Genomic DNA, 12,565 nt, shown 5'->3' with positions numbered 1-12,565 from the left:
TGTTTCTTCTGTAAAATGAGGGCTACAATGGAAAGATTTAATAGGATAATAAATACACATGTGTCTGACATTCAATATTTGCTCAATGAGTATTATATGCACTATTTTATTTACATTCATAGTGACAGCAAGTAACATGTAATAACTAGTAATAAGTTTATTAAGAAATCTGTAAGCCGGCCTGGTCTACAAGAGCTAGTTCCAGGACAGGCTTCAAAACCACAGGGAAACCCTTGTCTCGAAAAACACACAAAAAAAAAAGAAAAGAAAAGAAAAAAGAAAAGAAATCTGTAAAAATTAGATAAATCACAGCCAATATAACATTTAAGTTTTTTTTCTTTTTTGTGTTTGGTTGGTTGTTTTGTTGTTGTTGTTGTTGTTGTTGTTGTTTTTGTTTTTTGTTTTTTTGGATGCCGGGTAGCCCTGACTGTTTGGAAACTGACTCTGTAGACCAGGCTGGTCTTGAACTCAGAGAGATCTGCCTGCATCTGTCCCCTGAGTGCTGGGATTAAAGGCATGTGCCACCATTGCCCAGCAAGGGAAGATGTTCTTCAAAATTGCTTTCTGCCTCTTAAGAAATTTAGCCTATAGTTCCAGTACTTAGGAATCTGAGTACTGAAGGATGAAAAGTTCTAGGTCAAGGTTAGCATGAGTTACATAGGACCACAGTATCATCAAAAAAGAAAAAACAGCCGGGCAGTGGTGGCGCACACCTTTAATCCCAGCACTTGGGAGGCAGAGGCAGGCGGATCTCTGTGAGTTCGAGACCAGCCTGGTCTACAAGAGCTAGTTCCAGGACAGGCTCCAAAACCACAGAGAAACCCTGTCTTGAAAAAAGAAAAAGAAAAAACATAGCCTGGCGGTGGTGATGCATGTCTTTAATCCAGCACTTGGTAGACAGACAGAGTTTCTGTGTAACAAATCTGGCTGTCCTAGCACTTGCTTTGTAGACTAGCCTGTTCTCAAACTCTGCCTGCCTCTACCTCCCTGGCACAGGGTTTATAGGTGTGCACCACCACCGCATGTCTAAAAAATCTGAAATTCTGGCTGTTACGTGTCATTGTTTCCACATAGTAATTCAACATTTGTTGTAAATAGCTGCCATTACATACTGCTTGAGCTTTCCCTTTCTCTAGTGAGGACTTAAGTACTCTCTATACATTATTTGGTTGTGCTTATAGCTTTTGGACTTTAAAAGTAAATGTATTTGGCTGGAGATCATGTACTGTTCTTCCAGAGAATCTAATTGCAATTCCCAGCACCAATGTTGGGCACTGGACTCCAACACCAGGGTGTCTTTGGCTTTATTTGGCACTGCACTGAAGTGTGAACATGTGCCCATTATTTAATTTAAAAAGTTGTATTGGTTTTAAATAAGTTTACATTGACATACTACACTTGATCTTAGCCAAAAGGCTGAGCAGCGATCATGTTGACATATTACAATGAATATTTTTCATTCCTGCAATGTTTTGATGTTGTCATAACTCTTCTCATATGCTTCTGTTTGTTTCTTGGTTCAGCGGCTGCCTCCATTTGAAACATTTTCTCAGGGACCTACATTGCAATTCACTCTTCGTTGGACAGGAGAAAGCAACGATAAGTCTACAGCTCCTGTTGCCAAGCCTCTTGCCACTAGAAATTCAGAGAGCCTCCATCAGGAAAATAAGCCTGGTTCTGTTAAACCTGCTCAAACTATTGGTAAAAACATCATTGCTATCAAAATATTACATTTTTGTTACATGTAATTAATCAAGAAATGCTATTTGACTTATTAAGTAATCATATTGTTAACTGATCAATTAGAATTTGCCTATGCTCAGTGTAAAGTTCTAGGTTAAAGGACTAATTAATCCCTTTTCTAGAACCATTTGTGGTGGATGTTTCTGGGAATCTCACTTTTTCTTTAATATATATTTCTTTAATATATATGTAGTATGTTTACCATATATAACACCTTCAGGTGGGTCTGTAAATATCTTTGTGTCAAATTAGAACAAAATTTTTCACTAATTTGTCTCATATAGGAAATAATGGTTTTCAATGCATTATTTTATTAAAATGTAAAAGAGTTGGGCTGCGTAGAGTATTTGCCTGGCATACACATGGCCCTGGGTTCAATCTCTGATACTGCCACTAAAGAACATGTACAAGCAGAGCTCTGCTATGTTCAGTCCTGACTTCTTATTTTAGATCTGTCTAATAAAAACACTACCTTTGATGGTAGAGCATTCACGTATTTTTATCTGAAGAGTAAAGACTTTTCTTTGTCTCTAAAATGATCATGTGCAGGTGACTGGAAAGGATGAGAGACAGAAGTGACTTGTTATAAATGTCTTTAATCCCAGCACCTGGGAGAGTAGAGGCAGGTTGAGGCCTCACAGGTATTCATAGAGCTCCTATCTGCTTGCTATGGAAGCCTGTCAACCTGAACTAATTCTCAAATCCCATGTGGTGAAAAGAAGAAAATGACTTCTGAAAGTTTCCTCTGGCTTCCACACATGTACCTGAGTGTTAAACTCACTATACACAAAGATAATAAAGAAATGATCTGTGCTGTGGGAAATACTTCCTGAGAAATTTGTGGTTTAGGCACTTTTCAAGATACTCTTTAAGCTAGTGAAATGGGCAAAAAATCACAGGGAACCCAAAAGCTTTATGACAGAATTGTATTTGTGGGATCATTAGTTTTGTCACACAACACACTAAGTAATTTTCCATTAAGTCTGAAGAAGTATACTAAAATCATCTTTAAGGTTTATTATTTTGGTGTTTGAAGTATATATAAAACAATCAGTTTTCACTTTCTGATAAGCTAGCGCTTAGAGGATGACTGCTTGCTATTGTGCACAAATAACCACTCAAAACCACTGTTAGGGCTAGGTTTGCAGCTCAGTGACAGCGGGTGAATGAATGTGTGAGGGCCTGAGTTCAACCACAGCACCACTCCAAACAAAACAACACCCGTGACTTTGAAGTATTTCAAAACTTTGTGGTAACTACATAGTTTCTTTGGTATTATTTTTATTATGATTTAAGATATCAGAGGATAGTCCAGGTTTGGTGGCTTATGTCTTTAGTCCCATCACTTGGCAGAGGTGGCAGCGGCAGAATTTCTAAGTTAAAAGGCCAGCCTCATCTACAGAGTTAGTTCCAGTATATCTAGGGCTCTGTTATATGAAGAAACTTGTCTTGAAAAACAAAAGCGAAGCCAGGCAGTGGTGGCATATGCCTTTATTCCCAGCATTTAGGAGGCAAAGGCAGGCAGATCTCCTCTGAGTTCAAGGCCAGCCTGGTCTACAGAGGGAGTTCCAAGAGAACACTCCAAAGCTACAGAGATAATCTTTCTCAAAAAAAAAATAAAATAAAAACAAAAATATATTGAGGAAGTTCTTTGAGTGTTTTGTGCGTTTTTTGAGAATCCTCGAAATAAACTCATACCTGATTACTAATCAGATACTAAATAATGTTTTCCTAGTGTATTCTTTCATTATTTGTTGAAGGAAGAGCAGAAATACCAAATACTACAGTTATAAATATTTAATAATTTTGGCAAGATACTTTATAGATCAGTCTTTCCATCAAATAAACACGTTTATATTTTCAGCTGTTAGAGAGACACTGACTGCAGAGCTGCAAACAAGGAAAGAAAAGGATATTTCGAATGAAAATCGCCAGAAATTAAGAATATTTTATCAGGTAAGCACAACTGGCTGTTTCATTTTACGTAATTGTGAAATAGAATTTTGTATTTGAATATTTTTTGCATTAAACTTTTTAGAGAAGATAATGAAACAGTGCTTGGAAATGTGCAAGTTGCGAGCTTGACACTTTCTGTTTTTAGTTCCTTTATAACAATAATACAAGACAACAGACGGAAGCCAGAGATGACCTGCACTGCCCTTGGTGCACTCTCAACTGCCGTAAGCTGTACAGTTTACTCAAGCATCTGAAACTCTGCCATAGCAGATTTATCTTCAATTATGTAGTAAGTAGTTTTTCTTGCTTGCTTACCAATAGTACACATCATGCATAGAATAACAGTAGAGAAATTGCACTTTGCAGGTAAATAGTAGAATTTCTGTCCAGATTACAATGTGTGATTGAGTTTATTGTATTTATGTTGAATAATAATAAATATTTGTATATGCCTTTGAATATATATATATATATGCCAATGAATGATATTCATTGAATATCATTAAAGGAAAGAGAGAGATACTTTGTGCAAAGTCACCAAACCAATAAATAAGATCAATAGATTTTAATTTGCTTTTTGTGGGGTTTTGTTTTTTTAAAACTAAGTCTTATTTGTAGCTAGGTTCCCCTGTCTTCTTGTCTCTGCTTCCTAGGAATGGAGATTAGAGGTGGAGTCACCATGCCTGGTCTCTCTCCTTCCTTCCTTCCTTCCTTCCTTCCTTCCTTCCTTCCTTCCTTCCTTCCTTCCTTCCTTCCTTCCTTCCTTCCTTTTTGTTTTTTGTTTGTTTGGTTTTTTTTTAAGTCTTCTGGTGTGCTTTTCTATCAAGCTGATGTTTCTCTTTAGCTTTCAAAACATTAAGAACTTATAGCTAGGGCTGGAGAGATGGCTCAGAGGTTAAGAGCACTGACTGACTGCTCCTCCAGAGGTCCTGAGTTCAATTCCCAGCAACCACATGGTGGCTCACAGCCATCTATAATGATATCTGTTGCCCTCTTCTGGCCTGCTGGCATACATGGAAGGAATGTTGTATACATAATAAATGAATAAATCTAAAAAAAAAAAGAATAACTTATAGCTATATTTTATTTAAAAGAATGTTTGTAGAGTATAGGTTTATTGATATTTTCTTTCCTAAACATTCTGTTTTTTTTTTTTTTTGTTACAGTATCATCCAAAAGGTGCTAGGATAGATGTCTCTATCAATGAGTGTTATGATGGTTCCTATGCAGGAAATCCTCAGGATATTCATCGCCAACCTGGATTTGCTTTTAGTCGAAATGGACCAGTAAAGAGAACACCTATAACACACATTCTTGTGTGCAGGTAAGCATGTGCATGAGTGTGTGTCAATTTGTAGAAGTTGGTTCTGTGCTCCCACCATGTAGGTCCGAGGGATTATATTTAGTCAGTCAGGCTTGGCAGCATATACCCTACTTTTGTTGATCTTCCTAGATCCTGTTTCTATTGGGTGTTTTTTTCCTCTTTTACTTTGAACCTTCCAAGTTTTATTGTTGGTGTGCTACTGAGGATTAAACCCAGGGCTGTGTGGATGCTAGAGAAAACACTATTGATGTAGCCCTTTCTTCAAGTATTTTTGCATTTAATCAATCCTATCTAGGTTTTTTTTTTCTGTTGGTGTTTTTGTTGTTGTTCTTTCGAGACAGGGTTTCTCTGTATATCCCTGGTTATCCTGGAACTCACTCTGTAGATCAGGTTGGCCTCGAACTCAAAAAGATCCACTTACCTCTGCCTCCCAGGCCCCAGGGTTAAGGATGGCCTGCAGGCAATTATTTACTAATGTTGCTACTCCTTCATTGATTTGTGGACTTAGCAAATTCTTTACATTGGGGCTAGAGAAATGGTTAAAATCACTTGCTCTTGCAGAGGACCCAGGTCTGTGTATATGCATACATAGGAATCTGCAGAGAAGGAATATACTCTACTTGGGTAATATGAAATGTAAATGATTCTATCTCTGTCACCCAAGGTGCCATCTGATGCTATCCCAAGAGAGCTGACATTATGTCTCCTTTCATTGAACTTTATAAACACACAATAGGAGTGAGTTTGAAGGAAATTGTACTACTGAGATAAGTTTTATCTTCCTAAAACATAAAAAACAAGCAGAGCTGGTAGCCCACGCCTTTAATGTTAGCACTTAGGGAAGCAGAGGCAGGTGAGTTCAAGACCAGCCTGGTCTACAAAGTGAGTTCCAGGACAGCCAAGGCAGAAACAGAAAAACCCTGCCTTAAGAAACTTGAAAATGGAAAAAAGAAAGAAAAGAAAAGAAAAGAAAAAGAAACCTAAAAAGCAGAATTTTTACTTAGATGTGTATCTGCAACTATTTTATTGGTTTTGAACTTTTGTAAATTAATATACATGTGTTAGTATATTTATAATAAAACAAATACTGGGCTGGAGGGGTGACTCAGCCATCACAGACTAAGCTCACAACCAAAATAATATAATTATACTAAACAAATCTGATATATAAAATTAGTAATTTTTGTGACAGCTTTGCTATATGATACACTGGAATTTATGTGTAAGTAAATGCCATGTGCATGTGGGTGCCCAAGAAGGCAGAAGATGGTGTCAAATCCCCTGGAACTAGAAATAGGCTTCTTGTGATCTACCTCATGTGGATGTTGGCAACTGATCTTGGATCTTCTGTGAGCACACATTTTTGTTATTGTTTTGGTGTTTTGTTTTGTTTTTGTTTTTCAAGACAGGATTTCTCTGTAGCTTTGGAGCCTGTCCTGGAACTTGCTCTTGTAGACCAGGCTGGCCTCGAACTCATAGAGATCGGCCTGCCTCTGCCTCCCAAGTGCTGGGATTAAAGGCTTGTGCCACCATCGCCCAGCTTCTGAAAGCACATTTAACCACTGAACCATTTCGGCATCTTAACTCAAATGCTTCTTTTTTTTGTTGTGACTGTTTTGTTATTTGGGTTTTTTGTGTGCGTGTGGGTGGGTGGTTAAGTTTTGTTTTTTAGTGATGGGGTTTCTCTATGTAGTCCTAGCTGTCCTGTAATTCACTGTCCAGATCATGCTGGACCTCAAAGTTCTCACAGAAATCTGCCTGTCTCTGCTTCCCAGGTGCTGGGAGTAAAGGTGTGAGCTGCCACTATCTGGTCCTTGTATATATACATTTTTAACTTTTTCCTATTTTTTTTTAAAGTTTATTTTTCACACCCAGAAAGACACTTTTGTCCTTGAAACTTTGATGCACTATAGTTTAGGCTTTGATCTCTAATTCTTGGGGGGGGGGTGTCTTGTGTCCACTTTTTATTATATATCGAAAGAAAACAGGGCTGGAGAGATGGCCCAGTGGTTAAGAGAATTGACTTCCCTTCCAGAGAACCCAGGTTTGATTCTAACCACCCACATGGCAGCTCTCAACTCTCTGTGACGCCAGTTCCAGGGAAGCCAACACTGTCACACAGATATATGAGGACAAAAATGCTAATGCATATAAAGTAAAAATAGAGTTTTAAAAGAAAAGAAAGCAGTATTAAGGGGATGCTGCCTCAAGTATTACTATGCTTTAACAGATCTTGGCTCATGCTCAGTATTGTATAAGGTATATAAGTTGTCTTGTGTCAGCATTGATTTTTTTTCATTAGGCCAAAACGAACAAAAGCAAGCATGTCGGAGTTTCTTGAATCTGAAGATGGAGAAGTAGAACAGCAAAGAACGTACAGCAGTGGCCACAATCGCCTCTATTTCCACAGTGACACCTGCTTACCTCTCCGGCCACAAGAAATGGAAGTAGATAGTGAAGATGAAAAAGATCCAGAATGGCTGAGAGAAAAAACCATTACTGTAATTACCACTGTTTTCCTTCTCCTCAGCAGTGCTCATGCAAGTTTTGTACTATGTCATTTTAAAAGTTATTTAAGTATGGAAAATATTATTTTCCTTGTGTGAGTTTGTATTGGGTACTTTTATTTTTTTTTTATTGCTATTTTGTATCTTAGGATTTCCTTTCTAAGATAACTGTTTAAGTAAAAGTTGGTGTTAAGAATGCTGCCAGGGCCGGGCGGTGGTGTTGCATGCCTTTAGTCCCAGCACTTGGGAGGCAGTGTTGTGAGTTAGAGAACAGCCAGGGCTACACAGAGAAACCCTGCCTAGAAAGAAAAAAGAAATACTGTTTCTTTGCTATTTTTCAATTACAAAACACGACGGTCTGTTTTTCTTAGAAATATTACTTATGTTACATATGTAATAGGTATTTTTCTTTTTCTTTCAGCAAATTGAAGAATTTTCTGATGTGAATGAAGGAGAGAAAGAAGTAATGAAACTGTGGAATCTCCATGTCATGAAGCATGGGTAGAGTGTTTCTGTTCCATTACTTCGTTCTTTTTGCTGCTTCTCATTCTGAGTCTGTGCAATTTTTTTTAGTTAGTTAATATTTTATGTGTATGAATGTTTTGCCTCTGTGTGTGTGTCTGCGTGCCTTCTGTGTGCCTGTGCCTCCAGGGGACAAAAGAGGGAGTCTTGTCCTTGGAAACGGAGTTAGATGTTTGTAAACTGCATTGTGGGTGCTGGGAATCGAACCCAGGTCCTCCACAAGAACAGGTAGTGCTCTTTAACAACTGAGATATCGCTTCAGTATCCACCTCCCTTTTGTTCTGAGGCAGTGCCTCATGAAGCTTAGGCTAACTTTGAACTCCCTATAAAGCTAAGATGACCTTTAATCCTTATATTCCAGCCTCTGTACTAAGATTATAGGCTTGAAATGTCGTGTGTGGCTCATCTTTTTTATTATTATTACTACTACTATTATGTGGGTGTTGGCACACATAAGATGCTCTGTTCATGTGTGAAGATCCTTTGGCATCAGTTGTCTCCTGTTGTTGATTCAAAGAGCGTGGTACAAGTGCTTTTCCACTGAGCCATCTTGTACCCCTTTTCTGAGTAGACAAGAAGATAATTTTTTTGCTTTTGTTTTCTTTTTGAGACAGGGTTTCTCTCTACATACCCCTTGCTGTCTTGGAACTCACTTTGTAGATCAGGCTATCCTTAAACTCACAAATATTTGCCTGCCTCAGTTTTCCAATTGCTGAGATTAAATTAGGCATGCAACACTACACTATCAAAGATCATTTTTATGTTGTGCCCTGCAAAGATTGCAGGGAGTGTAGTGATGATAGGTGAATCACCTGTCATAATCTTAAACTTACTTTAGATATGTCTTCTAATATTACCCTCATCCAGAATTATATTAAGTGTATGAATTAATGAATTCACTAATGATGCTTTGAGAATGGACTGCAGTAAGGGCCTTGATATTCTCAAGTATCATTCTCCATCAGTTACTACTAAAGAGTGATCTTAAACTTGTGAGTTCAGCCCATTCTCTTACTTTTTTCTTTTTTCCCTTTTTGGGGAGGGGGGTAGGATTTATGGATATGTGTGCTTGGGCATGTTTGGGGTAGGGAGTGTTTACCTTTGAAGGCCAAAAGATCAGATCCCTCAAGAAGGATTTACCTGTGGTGGTAGTTGTGATCCACTTCACATGGTTGCTGGGAACAAACTCAGGTCCTTTGTAGGAGCAACAAATGCTCTCAACCACTTAGCCATCACTTCAGCCCCTCATCCCATCCCCTTGACTCAGCATCCCAAATAACTAAAACTGTGGACATCTGCTACCTTCCTTGATGCCTTTTTTTTCTTTTTTATTGCCAGTTAATACAAAAATAATGTGTAATTAAAAATTACGAACCTTAGATGTTGTGGGGTGCTATCCCCACAAGAATGCTAACCTGAGATGAAACCCTTGAATGAACAGAAGTGTGAAAGGAAAGAACCAACTCCACAAAGATGACCGACCCACATGTGGAGCTAGAAATCTTTTTTTTTTTTTTTAAATGATGAGGGACTGGAGAAAGACTCAGTGGCTAAAAGGAGAGCATCCACGTTCCATTCCCATCACCCACATGGTGGCTCACAGCTGTCTGTAATCCCTGGCACATATGGGGTGGGGTACACAGGTACACGTGCTGACAAAACATCCATATACATTTTAAAAGATAGTAATTGGATTAAATGTGTTTTCTTTTTTCCTGATACACCTATTTCAAGATGTAGTTTTAGACTGGGAAATGTAGGCTATGGTCTTAAGTAGATGGCTTGCCTAATGTACAAGGATCATCCTCACACCACTAAAGTCATGGTTTTAGTCAGATTCCTCTCAATTATGTTTCAATTCTCTGATCTAAAGTATTATAGCTAATGAGGCTCCTGGTTAATTCCTATGCCTACTTAGATCATGTTTCTAAAATACCTGGCTCAATTGTGGTTGAAATGTCATGTCTTGCTGGTGACTTTGTGTTAAGTCATATGTTAAGTTTGGGTGTGTTTGTCATGTTACACATTGCTTATCTCTGTTGTTTTCACAAAGGATTTGTATCACTATTAATGCTTTGTTTTTCTTGAATAGATTTATTGCTGACAATCAAATGAATCATGCCTGTATGCTGTTTGTAGAAAATTATGGACAGAAAATAATTAAGAAGAATTTATGTCGAAACTTCATGCTTCATCTAGTCAGCATGCATGACTTTAATCTTATTAGCATAATGTCAATAGATAAAGCTGTTACCAAGCTCCGGGAAATGCAGCAAAAACTAGAAAAAGGAGAATCTGCAACCCCTGCAATTGAAGAAATAACTGAGGAACAAAATGGGACAGCAAATGGATTCAGTGAAACTAACTCAAAAGAGAAAGCTTTGGAATCAGATGGTGTCTCAGGGGTTCAAAAACAGAACAAGAAACAAAAACTCTGAGCTCTGACCCCGTGTTGTGGACACTGAAATTGCTTCTAGGGAATTCAGCCTCTAAGAAGAGTTGTGATTTTAGGTTGTTTGGTTTTTAATCATGGATTCGGAACAGGCAGTGTTAGATGAAGTCAGTGATTCCAGCGTGGAGGTTCTGTGGGTCTGCTTCCCTTCTCGTGTTTATCAGCTTTAGTGATGTCATCACCATTTGGTTTAGGCCTGAGAAGCAGTATTTCAAGGAATTGTTTTTAACTGCAACAACAGTCATCTCATGAAATATATTGGGTCAATCTAGAAATTTTACACCTAAATTATAATACTTTTTGGATCTGTGACTGGCTGTTTTTCTGCTTTGTAATTGTGAGATGTTTTCTGGGGAGGGAAAGTTGGGCTGTCATTCCCCCTTAGAAATGGAGGATTTTGTGAAATTGTTACATTACCACTTTTTCCCAAACGTTGACCCTTAATTCTGACATCAGTTCTACATTTGGATTGGAAAAGTGCAAGTTCTGCCCCAGTTCTTGTTCAGTTTTAAAGTAGCACCCATTCACCTGCCTGTTGGAGACTACACTAGGCCTCCAGGTGCAGTGTGCAGTGAGGAAATTACCATTTGTTTTTCAAGTGGATAATTTTAGTGCTTGCTTACCCAATATATATGTTTTTTTTTTACTTGAACACGTTTTTAGTTTTTCTCTTTAATTAGGTAATCCCATGGAAAATTCTTTTGTGCACATCTTTGCATTAGGATTAAAGCAAGAAAACAATTGGAGACTTTTTAAGATGCCACTTTGGGGGTGGGGGAGAGGGTTGTCCCTGAGAATGAACCAGGTGTTACACATTGTTTCCTTGTGATGTACTTTATGATTAGAATATTCAATGCAGATAAGCTGACTTGAATTGTTTTGAGCAATTTTCCCTGTGTTGTGTGTTTTACACACATCTTTACGGTTGGATTTTCTCCAACAGAAAGCGGTTTCACTACTGGCGTATTAATAAGCACCAATAGGTTTTTATTCCAACTCCAAGCACTGTGGTTGAATAACATCACCTCAATTTTTTATTATCCTTTAAAGATATTGCATTTTCATATTTTATTTATAAAGGATCAATGCTGCTGTAAATACTGGTATTTTTAATGTTGTAATTTCATTCCACCACCATCAGATGCAGTTCCCTATTTTATTTAGTGAAGGGACACAAGCTTTCTCGTGGTGTCTTCAGAGATTTATAAGTGTAAATACTGATTTGGCTGGTCTTTACGATGTGTTTAACTGTGACGCTATTTAAATAGTGTGGATGTGATTTGTCATCCAGTATTAAGTTTTTAGTTTCTGGTTTTTGTGTTTAAAATATAGGGAAGAGGGAGCTGCAGTGTTGGCTGCTGGTGCCCTGGCTGGGAAGCTCTCCTCCTGACTTCACTGAGCTCTCGGTTGGCCACTGGGTGTGGGTTCTGAGCATTTCTCTTGGGCTTTAATTTGCTAAAGCTGTGCACATATGTAAAAAAAAAAAAATAGATTATTTTAGGGAAGATGTAGATGTAGAATTATTGCTTATGTCATTTCTTAAGCAGTTATGCTCTTAATGCTTAAAAGAAGGCTAGCATTGTTTGCACAAAAAAATTGGTGATTTCCCTCCCCTGAATAGTAATGAAATTACTTCTGTTGAATAAACTTTTTAATGTCATCTTATAATAAAAGCTGAAAAATCCCTTTGTTTCTATTTATAAAAAAAAAAAGCTTTTCTATATGTACCCTTGAAAACAGATTTTGAAGAAATCATGTAAGATGATAAAACATTTGAATGGTACAATAGATGTAAAAAAAATTCAGTTTAAAAAGAAACGTTTGTTTTTACATTAAATGTTTATTTGAAATCAAATGATTTTGTACATAAAGTTCAATAATATAAAGCTGTATTCTATTTTTCTTCATTCATGGTTTCCATATGTACATTTAGAGTTTTGCTTAGATGGCTTAGGGAAGGATACAGGAAAGTACACTAGTTACGGAAGATGTAATAGGGAGGGAGTCAAGGGGCCAAAAAAGGAATGCTCTCAGCATTCCCAGGTGTATATGCTGTGTGTG

General features: G+C 37.7%; 1 protein-coding gene and 1 pseudogene across 1 annotated transcript in view; one reads left to right on the top strand and one right to left on the bottom strand.

Annotated features, from left to right (window-relative positions):
* The window catches only part of Suz12 (SUZ12 polycomb repressive complex 2 subunit), a 41,166-nt gene extending 28,755 nt beyond the window's left edge, over nucleotides 1–12,411 (top strand). Inside the window, exons 10-16 of the mRNA XM_075991428.1 lie at nucleotides 1,524–1,701; nucleotides 3,608–3,699; nucleotides 3,845–3,988; nucleotides 4,866–5,023; nucleotides 7,326–7,524; nucleotides 7,952–8,031; nucleotides 10,145–12,411. Of these exons, the coding sequence (XP_075847543.1) occupies nucleotides 1,524–1,701; nucleotides 3,608–3,699; nucleotides 3,845–3,988; nucleotides 4,866–5,023; nucleotides 7,326–7,524; nucleotides 7,952–8,031; nucleotides 10,145–10,490 (1,197 nt within the window). The 3' untranslated portion in view covers nucleotides 10,491–12,411. The remainder of the gene's footprint in view (nucleotides 1–1,523; nucleotides 1,702–3,607; nucleotides 3,700–3,844; nucleotides 3,989–4,865; nucleotides 5,024–7,325; nucleotides 7,525–7,951; nucleotides 8,032–10,144) is intronic.
* LOC142832103 (U2 spliceosomal RNA) lies at nucleotides 1,218–1,428 on the bottom strand (annotated as a pseudogene).
* Nucleotides 12,412–12,565: the final 154 nt, after the last annotated feature.

This window comes from Microtus pennsylvanicus, chromosome 11 (assembly GCF_037038515.1).
Source record: "Microtus pennsylvanicus isolate mMicPen1 chromosome 11, mMicPen1.hap1, whole genome shotgun sequence".
Taxonomy (NCBI): domain Eukaryota; kingdom Metazoa; phylum Chordata; class Mammalia; order Rodentia; family Cricetidae; genus Microtus; species Microtus pennsylvanicus.
This window is presented reverse-complemented; position numbering and strand designations above follow the sequence as displayed.